The sequence below is a fragment of the Fusarium fujikuroi genome, chromosome FFUJ_chr06, assembly GCF_900079805.1.
Source record: "Fusarium fujikuroi IMI 58289 draft genome, chromosome FFUJ_chr06".
NCBI lineage: Eukaryota > Fungi > Ascomycota > Sordariomycetes > Hypocreales > Nectriaceae > Fusarium > Fusarium fujikuroi.
The window spans coordinates 3,622,865-3,646,437 of record NC_036627.1 but is presented as its reverse complement, the minus strand read 5'-3'; the positions used below and the strand labels follow the sequence as shown (position 1 = coordinate 3,646,437).

General features: G+C 48.1%; 11 protein-coding genes and 1 non-coding gene; 6 read left to right on the top strand and 6 right to left on the bottom strand.

Moving 5' to 3' along the window:
• Positions 1–1,526: 1,526 nt before the first annotated feature.
• FFUJ_06476 (related to Golgi integral membrane protein) lies at positions 1,527–2,534 on the top strand (the record flags this gene model as incomplete). XM_023579805.1 has 2 exons in its annotated part: positions 1,527–1,877; positions 1,926–2,534. The coding sequence occupies 2 exons, from the start codon at positions 1,527–1,529 to the stop codon at positions 2,532–2,534; spliced, it is 960 nt and encodes a 319-aa protein (XP_023432577.1).
• A 517-nt stretch (positions 2,535–3,051) lies between these two features.
• FFUJ_06475 (related to GDP/GTP exchange factor for Gsp1p/Gsp2p) lies at positions 3,052–4,859 on the bottom strand (the record flags this gene model as incomplete). XM_023579804.1 has 2 exons in its annotated part: positions 3,052–3,317; positions 3,368–4,859. The coding sequence occupies 2 exons, from the start codon at positions 4,857–4,859 to the stop codon at positions 3,052–3,054; spliced, it is 1,758 nt and encodes a 585-aa protein (XP_023432576.1).
• An 899-nt stretch (positions 4,860–5,758) lies between these two features.
• On the bottom strand, positions 5,759–6,205 carry FFUJ_06474 (related to Cu-binding metallothionein; the record flags this gene model as incomplete). XM_023579803.1 has 3 exons in its annotated part: positions 5,759–5,835; positions 5,890–6,087; positions 6,145–6,205. The coding sequence occupies 3 exons, from the start codon at positions 6,203–6,205 to the stop codon at positions 5,759–5,761; spliced, it is 336 nt and encodes a 111-aa protein (XP_023432575.1).
• A 1,097-nt stretch (positions 6,206–7,302) lies between these two features.
• On the top strand, positions 7,303–7,388 carry tRNA. Its single transcript has one exon. It is a non-coding gene (tRNA).
• A 450-nt stretch (positions 7,389–7,838) lies between these two features.
• FFUJ_06473 (related to D-amino acid oxidase) lies at positions 7,839–9,066 on the top strand (the record flags this gene model as incomplete). XM_023579802.1 has 3 exons in its annotated part: positions 7,839–7,891; positions 7,946–8,562; positions 8,609–9,066. The coding sequence occupies 3 exons, from the start codon at positions 7,839–7,841 to the stop codon at positions 9,064–9,066; spliced, it is 1,128 nt and encodes a 375-aa protein (XP_023432574.1).
• A 186-nt stretch (positions 9,067–9,252) lies between these two features.
• On the bottom strand, positions 9,253–10,389 carry FFUJ_06472 (uncharacterized protein; the record flags this gene model as incomplete). XM_023579801.1 has 3 exons in its annotated part: positions 9,253–9,309; positions 9,378–9,938; positions 10,000–10,389. The coding sequence occupies 3 exons, from the start codon at positions 10,387–10,389 to the stop codon at positions 9,253–9,255; spliced, it is 1,008 nt and encodes a 335-aa protein (XP_023432573.1).
• A 1,563-nt stretch (positions 10,390–11,952) lies between these two features.
• On the top strand, positions 11,953–12,642 carry FFUJ_06471 (uncharacterized protein; the record flags this gene model as incomplete). Its single annotated transcript, XM_023579800.1, has 1 exon — positions 11,953–12,642. The coding sequence occupies one exon, from the start codon at positions 11,953–11,955 to the stop codon at positions 12,640–12,642; it is 690 nt and encodes a 229-aa protein (XP_023432572.1).
• Positions 12,643–13,761: 1,119 nt separating this feature from the next.
• On the top strand, positions 13,762–14,305 carry FFUJ_06470 (uncharacterized protein; the record flags this gene model as incomplete). XM_023579799.1 has 2 exons in its annotated part: positions 13,762–14,190; positions 14,252–14,305. The coding sequence occupies 2 exons, from the start codon at positions 13,762–13,764 to the stop codon at positions 14,303–14,305; spliced, it is 483 nt and encodes a 160-aa protein (XP_023432571.1).
• A 767-nt stretch (positions 14,306–15,072) lies between these two features.
• On the bottom strand, positions 15,073–16,557 carry FFUJ_06469 (related to Ras guanine-nucleotide exchange protein Cdc25p; the record flags this gene model as incomplete). Its single annotated transcript, XM_023579798.1, has 1 exon — positions 15,073–16,557. One exon carries the CDS (start codon positions 16,555–16,557, stop codon positions 15,073–15,075), a length of 1,485 nt encoding a protein of 494 aa, XP_023432570.1.
• Positions 16,558–18,950: 2,393 nt separating this feature from the next.
• Positions 18,951–19,919, bottom strand: FFUJ_06468 (uncharacterized protein; the record flags this gene model as incomplete). The annotated part of the gene is made up of 1 exon (XM_023579797.1): positions 18,951–19,919. The coding sequence occupies one exon, from the start codon at positions 19,917–19,919 to the stop codon at positions 18,951–18,953; it is 969 nt and encodes a 322-aa protein (XP_023432569.1).
• Positions 19,920–21,028: 1,109 nt separating this feature from the next.
• FFUJ_06467 (uncharacterized protein) lies at positions 21,029–21,403 on the top strand (the record flags this gene model as incomplete). The annotated part of the gene is made up of 1 exon (XM_023579796.1): positions 21,029–21,403. One exon carries the CDS (start codon positions 21,029–21,031, stop codon positions 21,401–21,403), a length of 375 nt encoding a protein of 124 aa, XP_023432568.1.
• Positions 21,404–21,662: 259 nt separating this feature from the next.
• Positions 21,663–23,199, bottom strand: FFUJ_06466 (uncharacterized protein; the record flags this gene model as incomplete). XM_023579794.1 has 3 exons in its annotated part: positions 21,663–22,207; positions 22,269–22,543; positions 22,595–23,199. The coding sequence occupies 3 exons, from the start codon at positions 23,197–23,199 to the stop codon at positions 21,663–21,665; spliced, it is 1,425 nt and encodes a 474-aa protein (XP_023432567.1).
• Between the last annotated feature and the right edge of the window lie 374 nt (positions 23,200–23,573).

Here is a 23,573-nt window from a genome sequence, read left to right as displayed (position 1 = left end):
CGGTCAATGAAGCCACGGGTCGTTGGATTACTGGCATTAAGGACTTCTCCTTTTGCGAGACTAACCCCTGAGATTGAGGTAGCTCTGTTGACAAACTACATCGCTTTCAATCCCACTGAGATGCCTCCTTGAGTTTGGGATTGTGGCGTGGGGATTGGCAGCTCAATTGCACCAGGCTCCGTGAAACACGTCTATCGTGCTTTCTGAAGATTTATTCATTCATTCATTTGGTCAGCCATCTCAACTCCCTGCAGTATAGAAGAGTTACTTGAGTATATTTTTTGTAGTTCAATCTGGTTGCAGAACAGTGATTTTTTTGACGAAGCACGAAGTCGGTCGTTTAGGAACCCCCACAGGCTGCTAGCTCTGCCGCCATGCAACGGCGCGCTTAATAAGGTTCACTACGGAGTAATGCATTTCCCATGATGCATGTCTCACGCCATTGCGCCCCCAGCAGACACAGCAGCCCCTACCGCTACCGGCATCGTGGAACCAGCGGGAGACAGATCTTCATGGCGACTGTGCCGTGCGTGATCCCAACTCCGATCCAAAATCGCACAGACACGTGGAGCTTGGAAGCTTCCATTGAAAACACTGCACTGTTTCCATTCCCCCTTCAAAACGCGACAGACAAAAAATCCCCCATTGGCTGAACCGTCCGCCTGGGATAATCGATAAACGAACAACGTCCAGCGCTGCTTCTGGAATCTTCAACACGGCCTGTACCCCGTCTGTCCAAAACTTTTAACTGGGCAATCCACCGTGACGTATTCTATTGACCTGTTGAGGCTGATGAACGTGACGGAAAAAGGCCTTCTCTTCTTCTTCCACAACAATCGCATTTCTGATATCCGCTTGTACCTGCAAGAACAATACCGTAGGCAGAAATGACTCCGTTGGGATGCAGGCGTAGCAGTTGCGAAAATATTAGGGAATATTTTACTAGTTCATCAACTCGATGTTTCCGCTTACCATACATTTGAAATGATAAATTCAATGTAACTTGGACTTCATTGCGATGGTTTCCTTCCAACTGATGATGATAAATGTGTCCTCGATAAAATTTGACAATGAAGTCTTACCCGATGCCGGATTAGGCAATTCTCACTCACCGTCCTAGAACAGGCTCTTCCCAAGTTCAAGGAATCAGTAAAAAGGCATCAGTATCCTCGCAACACGATCAAGGATGACTCAAGTCTGGAAATCTTTCTAAAAATCGTTTCTCGGCATATTTATGATATTGGAGAAGGTTTCAGGCTCGAAACACCAGCATCAGAGTCCAAAATCTGGCTTCTTCAAAACGGCAGAAACCCATGTACTTAGACTTTTGGTGTGTTTTCTCCAAAGCTTCGGGTACCGATTTCTCTTGTGGCTAAATGCAGCACCGCCACATCAGGCTCCCGCGTCGAGGCACCAGCCTCATCCAAGCTCTCACCTCCAAACTGTCCTCAAGACCGCCTCTCCCAAAAGCCTCCCTACAACCACCAAACCCTCAGTCCCCCCCTTCCCTGCGCAACACCATCGCAATGTCAAACTACTACTCATCGCAACAACCGCAATACCCCGCCGCCGGCGGCCCCAACGCCGCGCAGAACCTGCAGTTCTTCCCCTCCCAGTACACAAACCCAGGCTCCTCGACACCCCAGCAAGCAGCAGCCGCAGGCTACGGATACGGCAACCAGGGCGGCTATGGCGTCGGAGCCCCAGCGCAGAACTTTGCGGCTCCCGCTTTTGGTGCGCAGGGCGTCAGTGGAAGGATGGGCGAGCAGGGCGGGTTGAGGACCGGTTGGGTTGCGGCTTTCTCGTCGGAAGGATATGATGGTGAACCGCCTTTGCTGGAGGAACTGGGCGTTAACTTTGGACATATCCAGGCAAAGGTAAGTTTTCTCCTCAATTGATTGGGTGGTCATGCTGATTTGTTCTAGACGCTCGCTGTGTTGAATCCCTTCCGACGTATCGACTCGCATATCATGGACGATTCCGATCTCGCGGGCCCCCTCATCTTCTTCCTCCTCTTCGGCTTCATTCTCCTCTTCTCAGGCCAAGTCCACTTCGGCTACATCTACGGCCTCGCCGCCCTGGGTTCCATATCCCTCCACCTAATCCTCTCCCTCATGTCGCCCTCCGACGCCAGCGATCCCCAAGTCAACAGCTATCCCCAATACAGCAGCGATCCATCCGCGCCTCAGCAACAACACGACGGTCAGCAGGGCGGCCACTTCTCCGCGACACTGACATACCCCCGCAGCGCGAGCGTCCTCGGATACTGCCTGCTACCGCTCGTGGCGACGAGCTTATTCGGCATCGTGATGAGGATGGATACACCCGTCGGCATTGTCGCGACCACAGCGGCTATTCTCTGGTGTACTTACAGCGCGAGCGGGATGTTCTGCGTCGTGGGACAGATGAAGCGCATGCGAGGACTCGTTGCATATCCCCTTGCGCTGTTCTATGTTGGATTCGGTATCATGGGTATTTTCAGCAGCCGAGGAAGTGGAACGTTCTCCAACGCTGCTGCTAAGCTCAACGCATAAAATTGGTGAACCACACGCTGCATAAATGGTTCCGACACGATGGTGAGTTCTCTGTGCGCGGAAACTCTACGCTGTACATGATGACGCCCTCGCGGCGAAGATACGATGGAGGGGCGGTAGGCGTTCAGATGGCGAGACGCAAGTTACACATACGGGGATATGTTCCCTTGTATTAGAATAATTATTTTTGTATGTTACGATTAAAAAGAAGCAGAGACAGAAAGTTCAGGTTAGCGTTGAGACTTTTAAAAAGCAAGTTTCAGATATGCAAAGACATCGTGACCATCTATATACCACAAACCAGCATGCAAAGGCATCAAAAAAATGTGCATCCTCCTTGATCATGAAAAACGTTGTTTCTTTTTCAACCGCACTCAGAATCCGCCCATCCGATTCATCATGCGTCCGCCGGCGTTAAAGTACAAATGTTGGAAAGCTGCCCCCAGCAGCGTAATTAAAATAGGGCTGATATGGAAAATCCCAGATTCCTCCGTCAATTCATTCCTCGTGTCAAAATCTAAGCGCCGTTGGTCTTGACGCCATTTGTGGGAGCATCGTCAGCGACGCCGAAGAGCACAGAGAATTGACCGCCTGCGCCGGCTCCAATAATCTTCTTGCCGCGGATGGCGGTATTGTCGATGAGAGTGGGAGTGTGAATGTCGTCGATTGTGCCTTGGCCAGTTTGGTAGTTGCTGGAGAAGCCCCATGAGTAGACCTTGCCGTCGGAGGCGATGGCGAAGTTGTTGTCTGTACCGGCGGCGACACCGACGATGTCCTTGGCGTCTGTAAATGTTGGTTAGCAGGTGGATCGAAATTCGGGATGAGTGACTTACCAGGCTGGACAGTAGGCTTGAAGAGAATACGAGCGTTGCCTCGCTCGTCGTAGATGGTGTTGTCCTCAGACAGTTTGTCAAACTCGAAGCCGACTTGGTAACCGTCGACACGACCCCAGGTCAAGAGATCGCCCTTATCGGAGCAAGCAAGTGAGTGGTGCTCGCCACCATCAATCTCAGTAATGTTGTAGTCATCGAGGTATGTAAGCTTAGCAGGTCGAAGGATAACAGCATCATCCTCGCCAGCATTCGACTCAACGCCGATCTCGCCAAAATTGTTAAGACCCCAGCCATAGACCTGGCCGCTCTTGTCAATAGCAAAGCTGTGATACGAACCGCAAGCGATCTTGGCAATCTTGCCGCGAGGTAGACCGACGCCCTGGGGAATAAGGGAGGACATCTTGTTGCGCTCGATGATACGGCGGCCGAGCTGGTTCTGTTGACCGCAGCCCCAGGCGACGACGTTGCCCTTGTGGTCGAGAGCGAGAATATGGTTGGAACCAGCGGAGAGGGACTTGATGTTCTCGAGATCGCGGAGCATGAGGGGGGTGGACTGGACCTTGACGGTCTCTGAGAAGCCGAGGATGCCGTCGCTGGATCGGAAGGTTCCCCAGCCGTAGACTCGACCATCTTCTGTGAGGGCGAAACTGGCGCTGTCACTCGCGACAACCTGGACAAACTTGGTGCCGGGAGCGAAAAACTCGTCGGAAACAGCTGTCGGTGTGCTCTCCATGGGGTTAATACCAGTGTCATCCTCATCTTCCGAGTCAGAATCCTCTGGCTTGTCCATGTCACGAAGACCGCCATCCCAGTTTGTATCTCTACCAAGCGCGCCCTGATCGTTGACACCCCATGTCAAGATCTTGTTATCGTGTGTCAACGCGACAGCGTGCATGCCACCGCAAGAAATCTGGACAACGCCGACGTTGGTGGCGGAGAGGTTATCGTTAAGTCGGGGACGCTTGACGTCAATTGGCTTCTTGTTGTTGACGCGCTTGCTTCCGAGGCCAAGCTCACCGGAGGAACCCTCACCAAAGACGTACACATCGAGGATCTGAGTGGGCGCGTCGTTGAGCTTCTTTCCGATCGCAGGGAACTCGGACTTCTTCTTGGGCTCGGCCTTTGACCCAACAGGACGGCCGGGTTTCTGGGCAGCGGGCTTCTCCTCCACCTCTTCGGTCTTTGCTCGTGTCGTTGTCTTGGCCTTTGGAGCAGCGGCTTTGGTCTTGGGTGCGGGCTTGACAGCGGGCTTCACGACGCGTTCTGTGGTCTTGGACTTCTTTGTCTTACGATCTTCCTCCTGCTGGGGCTCAGACTCTTCCTCGATCGCCTTGCGCTTCTTGGTGGCGCCATTCGTGGCAGCAAGCTCAGCCTTCTTGGCGGCAGCAGCTTTTGTAGTCTTAGTCTCCTTCTTCGCAGCGGCAGCAGCTGTGGTGGCCTTCTTGGGCGCTGCAGTCTTGGGAGCAGCAGCTGCTTTGGCTCGTGGCGCCATCGCGTAGGATTTGTGACGTGATGATAGGTTGTGTGTGACGCGCGACAGTTGTGCTTTTTTGCTCAAAGAAGCAGCTTGATCGGGGAGATTGAAAAAGTGCGAAACTTGATGGAGTGATGTGCGTTGATGATAAGATCAAGCTTGGGAGGAGCGCGACAATGAAGAAAGTGGGTGTGGATTTTTTTGATGAACAATAGGGAACCAGGGAAAAAAAGCTGATCTGACCGCGCTGGGGGCAGTGGCAGTGATCATTTGCGGGCTGGACAGGGGATGATGCCTGGATTAGGTGTCACCGCCCGGGAGCTGTCAGCCAGTTCCAATTGCGCTAGTGGTTTTTCTGCCGGACAAATCTCCCAGTTGCGAGCCAGAACAGCAGAGCTTTCAAAGGCGGTGAATCGAGAGCTGTGCAATTGTTCATCTTATCAGCAGATACGCGATTTACTGTTGGTGGTTGATGAAATGAACGTTCCATCGTTTTGAGCACAGACGCTGCAATAGTAGTTCAATTATACGTCGCAACTTTATTGTCGTCCGATGTTGGAAATGGCACAATTGACATCTGACCTGACAAACTTGGTTTAAACTGCGCGTTCTTAGAATGAACAATTGAACATCGCCTCGACGCGTTTGCTTAGCGGCCAAAACATCCCGATGCGTCTGGCTGGGAACGTATCGTAGTACGGAGTACAGACCCTCACAATTTTTGTTTGTGTCACACAATTGCACGTTTCTATTCGTAGGTTGAATATCTTGAGTGTTGTTCATTTCTGTATTCGTATCTCAGGTATCTATCGTCTCGCCACCCAACCAGTACCATAACCGTTCCCCAACGCCATCCAAATGCAATATTTTATTTTCTACGCCATTAAACCGTATTCATGGTCACCGATATCGTAAATTTACTTCTTGGTAGTGAAGTCGATCTCGTTGGCAGGGTTGAAGCCACCATCAGCAGCCTTCTCGCAAGTGCAGCCACCTAAAACCCCACAATTAGCAAGCAGTCGTCACAGGAACACAAAACGCCACATACCAGCAGGACGAGATCCGCAAGCACAGGTTGAACCAGTAGGTGTGGCGTTCTCGGTAGCGGCGCGGTCGCATGTGCATTCACCGGCGGGACGAGCGCGGCATGAGCATCGAGGACCGTTGACGGTGTTTTCGGAGGCGGCTTTGGAGCATGTGCATTGGAGAGCGGACTTTTGACCGCATGAGCATGTGGCTTTTTGAGCTGTGGTGGTTGTTAGAAGAGTTGTGAATGGTAGGGGGGAGGGATGATGTCACGTACCACAGGCGCACTCGACGTTGTCGCCAGAGCGGCAGCAGGTAGCAGGAGTGTTGACGACCATTTTGAAGGTTTGGAGGTGTTGTTGAGTTGTTGGGTTGGTGATGGTAAGAAAGGAAGTGATTGAATTGTGAGATGCTTGCTTGAGATACCCAATCTTGAAAGCGGCTCTTGGTCTTATTTGTACTTGATCGCCTTCAAAGAGTTCGGCCCACTTTATCCAAAGCTTCACAGTTGCGGACCTGCGAGCTGGTAATCGTATTCGCTGTGATTGGCCAAGAGCTACTGACTCAGCATTTTCAGCCAATGAGCGATTGCTTATTCTTTTTTGCTCGACTGTCGCCTCCCAGAACATGCCATGCTGATACAGGCCATGTCATGCGTCTGTCAGCTAACGAGCTAGACCGACTAAATGAGCCTCAGCATTTTCTCTATGTCCGTGATTGGTTCTCCAAGCCTTGTATTGTCAGCAATGGACAACATTTCTCTGTTGTCTCTGGATAAATGTAAGGCCGTTCATAGAATAGTCTCTTTGGCAATAAATATGCACCCAAGTATTACTGATCATAGCTCAATTGATGTATACAGTGTAAATAACTACCCATAGCTGAATCATCTATCAGTTGTGATCACTCACCGATCAAGACCAGGTCTTTCATCGTCACAAAGCGCCACTTCCGTTGTCAATGCGCTTTACTCCGCGTCGGCTGTCTCCGGTCGGGTTGTTGATGAGGTCCCTGCAAGCCACCGTTGCCAAAACAGAGAACTGATAAAAGAAAATAAGCGCAGGTACCCTGTAAGAAAAGTAACGTGAACTGAGATGGCTTGCAGCTAAACGACACTCCCATAGGCATTAACCGTACCCTGGCGTGGATAGGAGTTTTCTTAATAAGCATTTCAACTACATCTCTCATCCTGATACTGAAGTTATGCTCGATAAATGCTAAGCCATTGTAGTAAATATAAAGCTGTGAATTTAATTAAAATAATATTAAATATCTTATTACTAGTATTTAGTAACTGTTAAGTTTATATAAATACTTTTATATGATAAAAAATTTAATTATAATAATATCTATAGGGTATTTGCATCTATCTCTAACTATCTGTCTCTGTGCACCAGTCATAGGACTCGATTCTGAACGATTAGTCATCGGTCAACGGTCCTATAGTTTAGTGGTAATGACGTCGGATTTTGATACCCTCAAAAGCCTTCCGAAGACCCCGGTTCGAACCCGGGTAGGACCTCGCTTTTTTGTCTTGCCCGGCACATATCATCACTCCCTTATCTCTCAACTTATTGAAGAATGATCAAATTCTACATTTTTTGCATCTATGATAACGTGGTCTTTACGCCACTTGTCGGATAGCAAATACAGATATGCAATGTACGTAACTTGCAGCCGATGTTGGCCGGCCAATTGACTGATCACTACTGCTCTTGCAACGTCACACGGGAATGATGACGATATCTGAATCACTTTAAAATTGATATGAAGGGATACAAGTTAAAGAGTGACAATCTACCTAGTAGTTGCCGTCATTTGTGTCTCTGTCAAATGTCTTTGTCTTGCTTAAGTGATATGTCTCCTGGTTGGATCACTTTAGTGGGGACATTTGATGTTAGCCAACCTCCACTCTCTTGTCCATGAACCTACCATTGTTCCCTGTCCCTTCACATTTCATTTCCAGACACAATGTCAGTTCTTAGCCCATCTGATTTAACCGACTCCACGATTGTGGTCATTGGGTACGCTCTCACCATTAATCCCGGCCTAGGACCCTGCTAACAGCAGCGTTTCAGTGCTGGCATCATCGGTCTTACCAGCGCCCTCAAGATCCAACAACTAATCGCCGACTCACCATCAATATCAGTCCTCCTCGTCGCAAAAGAATGGCCAAATTCAATCCCCGGCGCACCAACGACGCATTCAGCAGACTATGCTTCCATGTGGGCTGGTGCTCACATCCGACCCATCCCCGCTTCTACGCCACAGTTACGTCGTGAAGCCAAGTGGGTGAAACACACTGTCGCTGAGCTTGAGAAACATTGGCAGAGTGAACCTTGGGTTGGGATCAGACGTCTTCCAGGTGTTGAGTATCTTGAGGATCCGTCAACTGCGTACCTGAAGCAAGATGCTCAGAGCTTTGCCAACGAGACTGGACTGCCCGGATATCGGAAGTATGAAACCCATGAACTACCTGAGAATGTAAAGCTGGGGTTTGAGTATGAAACTTATTGTATTCATGCCCCGTTATACACTGCTAGCTTGCTGCGCAAATTTATTGTTCAAGGCGGAAAGACACTGCAGAGGGATTTGAAGAGTGAATGGGAGGCTTTTATCCTCGCACCTAGTGTTAAATTAGTTGTGAATGCGAGTGGAATGGGTTTTGGGGATAAGAAGTGTTTCCCAATCAGAGGTAGGACAGGCGTTCATGACCATAGATAACAGCTGACAAGAACCAGGCCAGACAGTGCTAACCAACCTCACCGCCGCCGACAAAACTATCACAACTCAGAAGAAAGACGGCACCTGGAGCTTTATAATCCCTCGTTCTTTCAATGGAGGAACAGTCATTGGCGGTACCAAAGAAGTCGGAAACTGGCAGCTCGAACCATCAGAGGAAACACGTGCTCAGCTACTGAACGCTGCTCAGTCAATCATACCACAAGCATGCGATAAGAGGCAGACGTTTGAGACGATAAAGGTAATCAAAGATGTTGTTGGAAGAAGACCAGCTCGTGAGGGTGGCATGAGAGTCGAGACCGAAGCTAGGGATACCACATGGGGTATCAAACATGTGATTCATGCCTATGGTGCTGGAGGACGAGGATTTGAATTATCTTGGGGCGTGGCTAGTGAAGTGACTGAACTTGTGAGGGAGATATTGGAATCGAAGTCTATTGCTCGACCTAAGCTTTAGAACTTGACTTGTTAGTGTGAATTGGTATGATCCGGGATGGGAACGATTCGGCTTTTATTAATCTCCATCTCGAAAAGCTAGGGAAACTACTTGGAAATTGCCATGTTATAGGCCATAAGACTCAATACTATAAAAGTTTCTTGACAGGCCATTCAGGGTTAGCTAAGAAGTTCACTCATGTTATTCCTATTCCACAAGTGGCTTCTTTCGCTGGTCATCTTTATATGGCGCAGGCTTGACTACCTAGAGAAATGAATGTTAGAGGCTGATTGAGAGTAGGCAATGAGCATTCGGCTGAACTCAGTACTCACAGCGCGAATCATCTTTTGTGGACTCCCGTCGTTCCCCCATTTGACCATAACTTCTGTTCCGGGTGTTGAGTACTTCACCTCCATGATACAGAGAGAGATCATCTTCTTGAACCAGTAGCTGTAGCAGCGCGAGACGGCACAGCCAATAAGTCTGTCATCATCATAGACACCACTTCCTGTCACGCCTCTCCACTCTCGTGGCATTTCCATAAAGTCCTGCGTCTCGTTGCAGAAGAGAGATGCGTACACATCTGTCACATCCTTGCTGTTCCATTCCAATGTAGCGAGGGCATTTGGAGGGTCGCTGGCTATTTTCTTCAGGGTTTTTTTGCCGATAAAATCATGGTCAAAGTTAACAAGCCACCCCCATCCAAGGTCAAATGGCGTACGATGATGCGCGGATGGATGAGAGCTATAATTACCAAGAACTCCGATATGAAGCACGGCCGGAGAGACTAAACCCGAGGTTCGAAGAAACTGGCGGTATTCAACCATATCGAGGTCATCTCCATGGAACGAAGGGAGGAAATCGAGCCATGGAGTAGGAAACGCCCCTTCCACCTGGACCCGAGTAAGCATCGCAAGTCAATTAAAGAGTCATAAAAAATAAGGGGAAACGAACATGATTCACTGTCTTGGCACGGTAGCCGAGTTGACGAATACCGAACTCAGTCCCATACGACAAAATGGCACGATAGACAGCGTGCGCTTCTTCAGCTGGACCCCAGAGTTCGAAGCCTCGTTCGCCGGATACGCCCGCCCGAAGGCATAGAAAGCTATGCCCATCGATGGACATCTTCTTAGAATGCATGAATTTGAGATCAGTGATCGATGATTTAGTTGCCGCCTCCATCACTGCTACACTGCTGGGGCCCTGAACCTGGAAAAGATACCAATCGTTAGAGACGATATCGACCGTGGCATTGAACTTTCGATTTCCGTGGTGAAACTGATACACCGCCCAGGTGACTCCGGGAACGGAAGTAAAAATGAAGTCATCGTGATCGAGCATCATGAGAACTCCTTCACCAATGATCGTTCCATTGTCTCGGCAAAAGATGGCATGCTTGGCTTAGTTTGGCTGGAAGTTGGGCCATTGGTTCGTGGAGAGATACTCAAAAAACGCCTTGCTGTCCGGACCCCGAACTCTCATCTTGAGGAGGGGGGACCAGTCGCCAATATAACAGGTCTTTTTCCACGACAGGCTCTCGTCAACCCAGTCAGTGAACTCAGACGCCTCGAACGTACTGATGAAGCGTGACCATGTATTGACAGACGGGTCGACAGGGACGTTAGGGGCCACAGGGACGGCATTCTGTTCTCCGTGAAATTTGGATGCGGCTGATTCGGGCATTGTAGGATGCTTAAATGTTATATGAAGTAGAAATAGATATGAGCAGGTTAAAAGCGAACTTGAGTCTTAATTAATGGTGGGAAGGCATCAGAAGCCTTTATATAGAGGTGAACGGCATGTTTGGAAAGTAGTACATTTTGCCTGAAGCCATACGACCGGGGAGTTCGTACGCCATCAGAAATACCCTAGTGGAGTTGCAGTAAGCCGCCGGGCCGCCGTCAAGAGCCCAAAGCAGCGTGGATTTTCATAAAACCGCTATATAACTCTTGTATAATTGGTCAGAGGTAAGACCTATGCGTTTTCAACCAGTTAAAAACCCTATGCTAGACAGCACAAGGACTGGCAATGTTGTAATGGGGTACGGCGAATTTCCGGTACGCGCTCTTTCTTTCTATGGTAATTATGGATTTACGGACTTATGGACCTTTTCAATTGTGCGAAGAATCCCTACTATAGTATTTTAGAGTTCAAAAGATGGAAGATGCTTGCGTAATTGTTGGGGAAGGTTTAAGGGTTTGATCACAAGGCCTATGACAGCCATTCAAAGAGGCTGTGATAGCGGAGTCGCATTTAGCATGCTGCCTCATTGATGAACATAACATTCACGCAGTTTGGCAACCAGCACAATACTTGACTACGCCTTTATGCAGGCTATCACTATTGCTAAATGCGAGGTATGCAACGCGACTCTGTTGCTGGCTCAGAAGGCTTAAAGTAGAGCCGCGTGTTGTGTCATTTCGCTTACCGAGGACTGCAAGGCCTTACGATTTTGCCTGCTAGACTATGCTATGAAACCTCTGAAATCTGTGCAAGACCGGAACCTCAGAGTGAGATATATGCAAGTGCGGATAAGCACTAGAGATAATCGAACATTTTCTGTCCTTACTCCAGTAAAGAAAAATTACAGAATAAAGGTATACTAAACCAATTAAATTACCAAGAAGACCCTGGTCACAACTCGTGACAGTGGTAAAAACGTTTCGGTATCCTTTACCGAGCTTCGGCTGATGTTACTAATTGACCGACTACTTAGTATGGTTATTACCACGAAAAACCGGGGGAATTACTTGGCAGATCGCTCCTAAAACCAACTACATGTCAAGTGCGCCCTTAAGCACGCCGAGGCCGCGATCCTTTGCTCGTAGAATAAATATCTCTTCCCTCGCTAAATATCCTCCGCAAACCCAGCTACTACCACATTACCACACTAAATTCACCAAGATGAACGCCCCCACTGATGAAAACTGGCAACCCAAAGCCATTGTCTTCGATCTCCTCACCGGCCTCTTAAACTCCTGGGATATATGGGACGCATCAACCCCATCCAAAACCCACCAAGACGGCGGCCGCTGGCGTCAGCGCTACCTCGAAATCACCTTTGGCACTGGCTCCTACAAGCCCTACGAAGACCTTGTCAGACAAGCCGCCGCTGAAGTCGGCCTCCCGCCATCAGCACCTGAAGCACTCCTCAAGAACTGGTCTAGCATTAAAGCGTGGGAGGAAGTCCCCTCTGTTCTTCAAGCTTTAAAAGCGCAGGGTTATAAACTTGGCGTTATTACCAATTGTTCGAAGCACTCGGGATATATCGCTATTCGTGGTGTCGAGGAGCAGGCTAGTGTTGGGTTTGAAACACCGTTTACTTTTGATGCTGCTGTTACGGCTGAGGAGAGTGGGTTTTACAAACCTGTTAAGGAAGCATATGACGCTATCCTCCCAAATTTGGGGGTTGGAGCTGAGGATATCCTTTTCGTTGCTGGAAGTGCGGGGGATGTTGAGGGTGCGACAAATGCTGGGATGAAGGTTGTTTGGCATAACAAGATTGGGTTAGCGAAGAAGGGCAATGCGATTCCGTTGAGGCAGAGTAGGACATTGGATGATACTCTGAAGGGGTATTTAGAGAAGTGCGAGTAGTAACTATATAGATTCAATAGACTAATTTTAAAAGAATTTATAAATTAAAAACTAAATCTTTTAGTAATCCCTAAAAACTTAATTATTATAGCCTTTAGTTTTCTTAACTTAAAACTTAATATATAAGTTAAATTTACCTTTTTTTTAGTTAAATAAATTATATAGCCCTAAAAGTAAAAGTATATTACTATTAACAAGCTATATTATTCTATAAGTTACTAGAATTATAAATATAATAAATTAGGCCTCAATTAATTAAAACTTATCACTTGAAGGGAAATAAACGGCTATCACGATATTAGAGATAAACTTAACCTAATTGCTTCTGCAGTAACCAATTGAACCTTGTTAAGCATTATAGCTTAATGGTTTCGGCGCACAAAACCTGTCAGCTAGTCCATTGAGGAATTAAAGTTGCTCATACGTCAAAACCAGTCTTCAAAAGGTCTTCCAATTTCGCCCCAGGACGACGGTCGACCAAGTTATCCATGATATTCTTTCAGTCACCGACGAGATGTGCAACCCCGGCAATTCCAGCATAAGCCGAGTAACTTAGGTCATATCTACACCTATCAGCTAATACGATGTATCTGCTTTTTACTGTAAATGCGGCCTTTGCTTGCGAGGAGGGCTTAGCTGTGTCTGAGGCCACGATATACATAAGAAAGGTCATGGCTTAGGTAGCAGCCTATCAGAGGAGTCGTCGCGGATGAAACGTGCCGTTGAGCAGCCCTCATGTTCCAGCTCCAAGCCACACCACTATTAGCGCGGCTGAGAATCCAATTGAAGGAGCAGATATTTGTCCCCCCCTGCTGTCTCGGATGAGGCATGCCGTTAGTGTGGCTGAGAATCCAATCGATAGGATCGATTTTTGTCACTCCCTGCGTTATCCGTCTGTTATTGAGTCCCAAACAGGCTCGTGCCAAGCCTCATGGCAGGGCAGATTCAGCAGAGTAGTGCACTCAAGACAGGGGATGCAAAGTCAAACGCCAGAAATGAGGTCAAGGCCTACCAGGCTTGGCATTACATAAAGGCACTACTACAAACCGCCGGATCTGCGCTCTGGCGTGGATTTTCCCAACTGATCCTTCGTCTTCCAAACTTGAACATTTACCTACAATGATTGCTTTTCTGCTCTTCTGTGCGGCTCTGGTCGCCGCGGATCTCCCCGTTCCCAACCTAGGACCGCAGCTCAGCGAAGACATCGGCTTTAAAGAAACCCTATTCAACGAGTGTAATGCATTTATCCAGACCTGCGCTCCGACTATCTCTTCCTGCGCGTCTGTGATTTGTAAAGAATGCACCGGCCTTGGACAAAAAGCTCTTAATGCCTGCTGTGCGACAGAGAGCGAGCCGGCGTCCTGTCTTGGGCCTGCCCTGGCTATACCTAACCAAGCTGATGCCTCCACAACTATGTCGGATTCTTGTGCTACGGCATCATCGCAAGCCGCCAGTAGTGCGACCCAAACTCAGGCATCTGCGTCGACCGAGGCGTCTTCCGGGCAAGCAGCGGAGTCGTCTAAGAACGTGGGGCAGATAAATTCACACGTGAGTTGCACCCTCTGATTGAGGTTGTGTCAAGAGAACTGCAAGCTAAGATATAGAACAGGCCGGTCCAAGTCTCGCTGGGTTCATGATGGCGTGGGTATTGTACGTCTTCTAACGGAGATAAGTCTTGTGTGCATTTTAGGCCCCAAAGTAAATGTCTTGGGAGCTCTGATTGTGACACCATATCTACCTAGTCATGTCTGCAATGAGCTACAGTGATAGAATGTCGAAATGTACTATTATCTTAAGCTTGGGTCTACCCACTAAAGTGAGATAGAATGACAGCTCATTTCATATCAGCTGACCAACCAAGTTAAGTGAGAATCCTTTTGTGGATATTTTGTCTTCGCCTAAAATCGCATTGCTGCAGTCCATCGTTTGTGAATTTTGCCTAACGATACGAGATCTCGACTCCGATTGTAGCCAACTTTTCGGACCCGGTTTCCGGCGGAGAAGGAAAACCGTCAGCTTCGGTTTATGTATGCAATGCAGCACCCAAAACAAATGAGGCGCCCATCACGTGCGGTCACGGACTGACAAATGGGAGTGCTCTGAAGTGCAGGGCACCCATAATGAATTGCATTGAAGACTTTAATGATGAGAACTACCCCATCTGCTATGCTGCTGGGGTTATTCGATCACAAGGTGACTATTACCTTTCAGTATAGGTTCTTAGGCTACAGCAACGGAATTACGTTTTCCTATTAACTAGGCTTATTATTTAAGCCTTTTAGGGTGGTATGCAATACAAACATATTATAAAAACAACCAGTTATAGATCAATTAGTAATTTCTACCATTGATATTATTAAAACAAAAATAAGAAGAAAATAAAAGAGAGAAAAGTGGTTAAGAAAAAGAAAGAAAGTCCTTGCCATTACATTAATTCTTCTTAAAAATAGCACGCAAAAATGTTTGACTCTTCCGGAGTGGGACTCCCGACTCAAGAAAGCTACTCCTTTGGTAACATGCCTCGTCGATGCAAGACTGATCTTTACACCACAGCTCAGATGTGCTCTTCTGGATCCACCTCTGCAAATCATCATCTGGTGTGATATCATAAGGTTGTTGATTGCTTGTCAGCACATTGACAATTGACGCAATGCGCGCGTACTTGTCCCAATTGATAACCTTTTCTGACCCTTCCGACTCTTTGGGTGAGACGTCTTGAAAACGTCCGTTGGTAAAGAAGAGCTCGCTGAGGTATGAGCGGAGAACGGGGAGGCATGGACCTGACGAGGTGAGGGTCAAGGCTTGGAGTTTCCTGCGATTACCCGAAGGGTCAACGATCATTCGCAGAGAGCGAAGAGATTCCTTGGCCGGTAGCGATACTGCATTCCATGATGCCCTGAGCCTAGATACAGAGATGTCATCTAAGCCCGAGGTAACAGCCACAAGTCCATCAAAGTTGTTTGACTGGAAGAGATGCTGCGCAACAAGAACCCATTTCTCTATTATAGCGCCGCGACTCTTGGGATCCGGGTCGCTTAGGATACTTTGCCTGACCCAATTGGAGACCCCGTCGGTAAGCTGCATCATAGCAGCTACATTGGGAGCCTCTCTTGACTTTATCCACCTTTCGCCAAGAAGCTCCCTCCTCTCAATAGAACGGAATATTTTCATCTGCTTGACGGTGATCTGGGATGCTAGATGTTTATAACATATGTCAAGAATTGACAACTGGCCGCTTCGGTCGTCAAAGAAGCTGTTTGCCTTCTTGACAGTGACCAGATTTGCATGTTGACATGTGTTGTCGTTCTCATCGACGGGTAAAGGATCGGCTTGTGTTTTGCCCGGTTCCATGATAGGGAGATCTTTAATACGGCGTAGTAAGAATTCGGAGTACATGGGTACTGCAGGATGTATTCGCTGTATTATAAAGTTTTCAAGGGATGCAAGGACACGTTGATCAGTGGTAGGGTCCCAACTCGACTCTAGCCACACTCTGAGTGCACGGCATATCCCAAGATATATGATTTCTTGTTTAGATGCCTTGGCATACTCAGCAGCATTGAAACGCCTGATGAGAGCAGACAGTATCTCCTCTGGGGTACAGAAGAGTTCCGACGTGGCAAAGAATGCTGAGACAAACTGTTCTCTGTGTGACCTTGGCTCACAGTCTGTGAGGCACTTCATCAAGGTGGACAATGAACAACTTGTAATCTCGGTCCTCGCAACGAGCGAGCGACCGGGCACCGAGCAAGGGTCTCGCAAGATCGAGGACTGTACGTTGACGCTGTGGCGAGCCGTGTTGGCTAATGACTCGGACATGTGAGGTATTCGTAGGGGCTGGTAGCTGTGTCGTAACTTCTGTCCTTGTACTACGGGTTGGAGTTCCCGCATTATGTATGGCGGAGGGAGAAGCATGGTGTAATCTGGTGGTGCTGTTGGAGAAGACGTGTCTGGAAAATAGCGATCGAGGCCGGTGAGGTTCTTTGTCAGGTTGGCTTGCACCACATTTATTGTCGAAGAGAAGATGGGGGTGTTCTGACTTTATAGATAGGACAAGCGGAAGGAAACCTGGTGTGTGTAGAATGCGTACTAAATATCAGCTATAAACAAGATTCGACTCCTAGAATTATAAGAAATAAACATAATCTTAAAGACATACCATCAGCTTCATTGTTTTTTCGTGATTAAGCATAATACTTTGATGTTGACTGCTATTGGGTGTAGTGCGGCCGCCGAGGGCCTCAATGTTTATCGTAACCCTCGGAGTAGTGAATCAGAACTTCATCCAGTATTCCTTCATTTTCTCTAGGCCAGGAATGACGTTGGGCGGTTACTTTGGTACATCGCAAAACAAGTATGCTTTGGAACAGGTATGCAAATGCAATGTGATGTCTTTCACGTTCCTGGTCGCCAAAGCTGTCATCGAGGGGTACGACTTGATTTGGCACTCGAGGCGCCTGAAACACTTGTCGATGGAAGATTACCCCCGAGCCTGGTGAAACAAACCTTTCTTTACACGAATGGCTACTGGCAGGTTCGGCTCCCAAGTCCCAGTCGATCCTTGGAAGTATCAGCTGCGTTGAACCGTTGTTGATACTGTAACTATCGACATGTGCTAGGGGCAAGTTCAATTCCTGTTAATAGGTATGTCAGCCGTGGCGATTCAGAGGTTCCATTGGTAAATAGAATGGCTCGAGACAGGATAGCATCCCTAACTCATTGCTAAAGCTTGGTTATCGATCTCGATTGGAGACGGCACAAGCTGGAAATGGACGGAATACCAGTGCAAGGCCCTCTCCCCAATGCGCAATGGTATGGGAAGTTATGCTCTGACTCTACTCAGCTCAGAGGCGAAGGAGACTGCGAGTCTATATCGTCTTTTGGTTGCATTTCTTGGATTCCATGACAATTATTACGTCAATTGCGATCGGACAATCGAGAAGGATCGCTGGCGCGACAAAGTCGTCTGCAGGTCGGTGGTCTCGCGACACAATACGGATGCCGTGAAGCCTGGAGGAAGTCTTGATGGATTACTAGAGTCTCAAGTCTCACAAGTGTCGAAAACTGCCAGAGGGCAGTCAGCTTGCTCGGAGGTCTATTGAACACAGTTTCTGGCATAGAGGTCAGGGGACCACTTACTATAAACAACTTGCACCCTCATCAACCACTATCTTCCTCTTTTTGTTATCTGCAGAGCTAAATCTTCCGAGTCTCTATTCTGATTAGAGGCCGTTATTGTGTGGCGATTCGGGCTGGACACTGGACACGGCGAGAAGAGATTTCGTTTCGGTCGCCTTTCGTGTCATGCAGATCAGAGTCGACATCGAGGGGAAGCTGAAAACCCACCGAAAGAGTTCATTGGCAACGAAGGGGCGCTGGATGTGTTGGTCGCTCGTTCGGGTCGAGAAAGCAGTATTCCGTGCCCCTGGAATATTGGCATGTGAGGAGTGAAGAAGATGAAATGTGATGGCACAGGTCAGAGGAACTGACTCAACATAGCTGACTGCAACCCTCAGCCGGTGGTAACAGCCTGACCAAGACTCGCCGAAGGTTCTGCCAAAAGGAACTGCTGCCATCTGGACGGTCGTATGATCTCCGGAGACGAAATGATTTGTAAAACGCAAAAGGGAATGAATGGAAGATCAGCTCAGTAGGGACTGTGTGTGTCTCAGGGGCCAAGACCGTCCCGCCATAATCATCTCATTCGTTCAAAATGGAAGGATTGCACGTGTGACTTGGCAAATTTTCTGACTGCTGTGCCTTTGCTGACACAGGCATCCCCCTGATACTGACGGCCAACCATCATCTTTGGCGAGGCAGAGACCGCAGTGACTAGCGTCTTCTCCTCCCACCGTACACTTGTTCTTGCTATCATCGTTCTGAGAACTACCGTGGACTGAGGCTTCAACCTTTCAACCTTGGCTTCCTTTTTTAAAAAACAGTTATCTACAATCGTCAATCTTTTAAGGCGATCTAAAAGGTTAAGCGCTTTGACTCTGCCAGTATTTCCGGGACATTGCCAGGGCCTTCCCAGGCAGATGTCTTAGCTTATGGCCCTTGGTCCCAAACAGGAATTCTGAGTACTCCGTAACCGAATGACTCATTTTCATCCTACATATACGGTTAGTTTGGACGGATTCCCTGCTCACGGACAGGAGGGAATTAGCCAATAACTGATAAGGGTTTCTCGCTTATGCAGATGCTTGCGTGTCTTGTCATCTCTGAGAAACGGGTCGGTCTTTGCATAATTTCCAGAGACAGAGAGAAAAAGAGAGAGAGGAGAGAGAGAGAAGAGTTGTGGTTTCGAACTACCATGGATTATCGCCCATCCCCGCATATTGATATCCCCCATTCTGCGTAAGCGAACTACGGATCTGCGCAAGAGCTTGAGTAGCACTCCCGCCATACGGAGCGCCATCCAATCCGTAAATGATACCGTCTATACGCACACCCATGAGCTCCTGAACCAACAGCACTTGATCCACCACCGCCGTCCAACTGAATACTTTGCCGAATTTACCACTAGAAACCTCCTGGCGCAGCTGGGTACATGTCAGATGTGCATCCCCTGACTCTGTGCAATCGCCAAATCCTTCTTTGAGGTTCATCCAGCCATATGAAGCTACACGCTTCTGAACATTGGAAGGCCCCTTGTTGTTAAAGAATTGCTGCAGGGGAGCCGATCTGCCATCTACATTCAGAGCCTCATTAGCAGTGAGGCCGGATTGTAGAAGTCGGTATGCGTTGCCATTCTCATTTCCGTAAAACCCATACAGAACGCGCACACCGCGGGGCTCTAGGATCTGTCTGGCTAGGTCCCTAAGGGCCGCGATTGAACAACCCCATTCTGCCGGTTTGCCAGGATCGCAGGCGTCGGGGTTCTTCAAATCAAGCCATACAAAGGTAATGGCCTTGCCAGCCTGGCGATGAGAAGCAATGTTATCGAACATTTCTTTCGCTCTATTGCCATTGTTGCTTGGCCCATCGTGTGAGACCCACCAGCCATCTTTTCCTTCTGAGAATAAGTCCATCTCTAGGGCGTTGGCACCATCGTTTACAGCGCGTTGAACAGCGTCTATGTCGTTACATCGATGAGCGATAGCATAGAACGGCTTCTTGACAGCTCTTCCATCTAGATCTGGCAGGATATTGTCCAAGTCATCAGTGGTGTTGTGTCTTATAGCGAGACTGCCTTCATGTTCAGGAATGACAAGAGGGTTCGCCAATGTGACGGCGGCGACAGACAGGCTTGACAAGAGATAATGTAGGCTTCGCATCGGGATATGTTTTGGGGGGCAGTTGAAATTAAAGGAAGGAAAAGAAACAGCATAAAGGATTAATGCTATTATTTATATGGCTTTTGGATCATGTGCTGTTAGGCAGTGCTGAAGGATTAAACCAGGCACATTTGGAGTGAAGTAGCTAGTGTCTTGGAAAAGCCTCAAAATAAGTGAGAGTTCTACCATAATCACAAAATAGGATTTAGACCACCTTCCGTAACAGGCTCGATGAAGTTGATCCTTTGATGGAAACTTTCGTAGCGCCTGAATCAGGACAAGGTCCATCCTCAAATGTAACCAATGGGAACGCACATAGCGTACAGCAGCCAGCACCACCAGGACTAGTATTTGAGGACCTGAAGCTTTATAGATTGCGATCTGCACTTGCCAACCAATCTGAGTGCTTTGGATAAGAGAGATTCCCGCATTTTATGCTACACCATGTATACTCATTACTTGTGCTTTGATTCTGGCTGCTGTAGGGTGTAGAGCGGCTGCTGATGGCATCGATGGTGATGACAATTCCTGGGGTAATGGAGTAGATCTTCATCCAGTATTCTTGTGTCTTTGTTAGGGCAGAAATCAATTATTGGGTTATTTTGGCCTAAAAACGAAGATGACGTTGAATGGAGATGTGGATGTCACGGGACATCTTCCACGTTCCTGATCGCGAACACTGTCATCAAGGCGTATAGTCAATGTTCACTCAGCATGACTTGGTTTGGCATTCGGGGCAGGCACCTGAAATACTGCTACAAGTTCGGGATGTAATTTATTATTTTGTTGGTTCAAGCATTCCTTTGTTCTTAGTTTAGGCCAGTTCGGACTTTGGGGCCATTTCTCTGCGTCATCTGTTGGTTGGTGCTGCTGGTCTACCCGATGTGGCTTGAGGCGACTGGTTCGCTAATCCCTGCCAGATGCCTAATCCCGTTTTCATTCTTCAAGTACGAGTCATTTCAACCCCTCACCCTGTCATTCTTGCATTCTATCATCTCCTCCATAGACTTTTCGGATTGACAGACAACTTGCGCAATACGGTCTTTGTATGTGATTCCGATGCCACGTTCTCCTATAACAAACTGACAACATCTTTAGAAAAGTCCACCATGAGCCTCACGGACGAAACTTCACCTGTCGAACAGCTCTTCCTCGACCGCTCGATCCATGATGTTTTAACAAAGAAATGGCCGGCAGTTGAGCCATGGGCTACTATATATGTCGATGCCATTCGAGAGCAAAGATTTGGCGATGCTGTGTGGGCACGGTATCATATAGAAGGAAACGTTGAAAATGGTGTTATTATTAGTCCATCGCCGAGCGATAATATGCCAGTTTTGGACAGTATCAGAGAGGATGCCGAAGAAGCGAAGATGAACGAGCCCGAGTTCTACGCAAAGGCTCTGCAATTTTACGCCAAAGCTAGTCCCTCGGATGGGCACCCTGAGGTTATTAAGATTATATTCGAGGCTGATAAGGCGTAAACTCGTGGTGAGAAGTACGAAGAGGGGAGAAAAACCTGGGTGGAATATGTATAGAAGGATTCTGCCGCTCGAGATTATTTAGGAACCAACTTGTATCTAATGACTATTGTGTAGCTTTCCTTCACGAGACAAAACCTAAGAAAAGTATGTAGTCAAGCGATCATCTATCAACAATTATTCACAGAAGGACTGAAACTCTTGGAGCTGTAATAGGTGGCTGCTATAATAGGCACGATCAAGCTGCTACGGTGGTACTAAACTATCCAGGACTATTTGATACATATCCGGAATCGGACTGTTTCATTGACTCGTTGGCACCATCCTCTCCAGGCCTGAGTAGATCTTCAATCAAACCACCATTATCAAATGAGAGTTGCAGTTCCTCAAAAATAGAGGATGGATCAAAAAAGTCCAAGTCGAAATTAGTTGGCCACGCTTCGCCCTGTCCCTCAAAATGCGGGTTAGCATCCTCACCACTAGGCAACTCAGATATAAGAAGCCGGGGTCCTTCAGCCAGTGCAGATATATCGTTGTTAGCTTCGAGTCGTGGATCTGGACTGCTCAGGCGCCGAATTTGCCTCAGTTCCTGAAAAACCTCCTCGATTAGAGTCCTGACACAGTCACCAGCTCTTCGCCTCAGGTTGTCCTCCACAATGGTCAAGTCTCGGTCTAGCTCCCTCCCCAAAGCTTGCCGAAGACGCTGCGGCACTTCTCTCAACATATACTGTTCACACTGCGCCAGGGATCCCGATTCAGAGTGTCGGCAGGCATCGTCCTTCTGTGGCGTTTGGCTGTAGTCATAGACTAAAAGTGGTTAGCGCTGTAAGGGTTCAGGAAGCCCTCCTGTTGCGCCAGGTAAACTTACATGGAGAGGGGATATCATCATCAAGCACGTGCGGGAATAGAATTTTGAAGACTCGCCTCCACTTCTCGGTCTCTGAGAGCTTTTGGTTAACTCGCTTCCGTGATTTCAGGCTTCTTTCTTGCGTTGCGTCAAAACCCTCAACATATCCCATTTCTCGCAGGGGACATGGTTCATCGGCTCTCTGGTGGTGCGTCAGGCCTTGCTGGTCTGTGAAGGGTTGCCAGCAACGAGCGCAGCGATATTGGGGTTGCTTATGACGCCGATAAAGATGCTCCCTGCCCAAATATTAGAACTGAATGTTAGAAGGGTGATAAGCTTATACCTACTTTACTCGATGGACGTCATTCCAGCCAGGCCCTGGACATGTCCTCCAGTCTCTATACTTCGCCGGATGATACTTAAAGTACGGGCAAGCGTACTTCGGTTTTTCGTGTCCCCTAATGGACATACCGCTGCTCCCCTGATCTCCCCTGTTTCTACCCTCGCCCTCGTCGTCTGTCTCGCAATCGTCCCTTTCCGTTGCTTTTCTCTTCTCATTCCGACAGTTAACAGTGTTAGATGTCTCAGTATGGAGATATGAGCCCGACAGTGCCTCTGATGTCTTCGGCGCGGTTTTTGAATTGTCAGCGGCATTCCTACGCCATGCGTCTAACTTTGGACGCAACCACTGCGTCACAATAAAAACAATCTTTTCAACCATCAGGCTCTTCTGATCATCGACACAAGTATCTGTGATGGAAGAACTTTCATCGCTTTCAGAATTTGGGGAGGAATCTTCGCCAAGTTCTTCCACATTCGCGGACGATGGGCCAGGCTTCAGAGAACACAGTGTGTTGAGATACCCAAGACCGTCCTCAACATTTTCCCCTTTGAACGCCAGTTTAGGCACTCCGATTTCATCCTGGAAAGGAGGCTGATCTTCCCCGCCCATAGTTGGGATTTGTACGTTGTTCGATCTGCGTTTGTTGAAATCTGGTTCTGGAAGCGGATGGTCATAGAATATTTTCAAGTCCTTGCTCTCGTCGGCCCACCGTCGTCGCCTCTGAATCTTCTTTTTGTTTCTCACTCGTTCCATACAGTCTGACCTTTGATGACTCTATATATAGCCTAGCGTTACACAGATGTCGCTGGGATGATTTCGAGGTTCCCTTAACTTACCTTCAAGTCGGAATGCCACGCGGTGCTGTAACCGCAACGACATGAGAACTGCTTACTTACTGCAGTGGGAGGGTTTGATGGCGCGAACGATGACGCGCTAGCTACTGGCATGAATGACGAGGAGGTACCGGAACTCTCCCCCCTAGT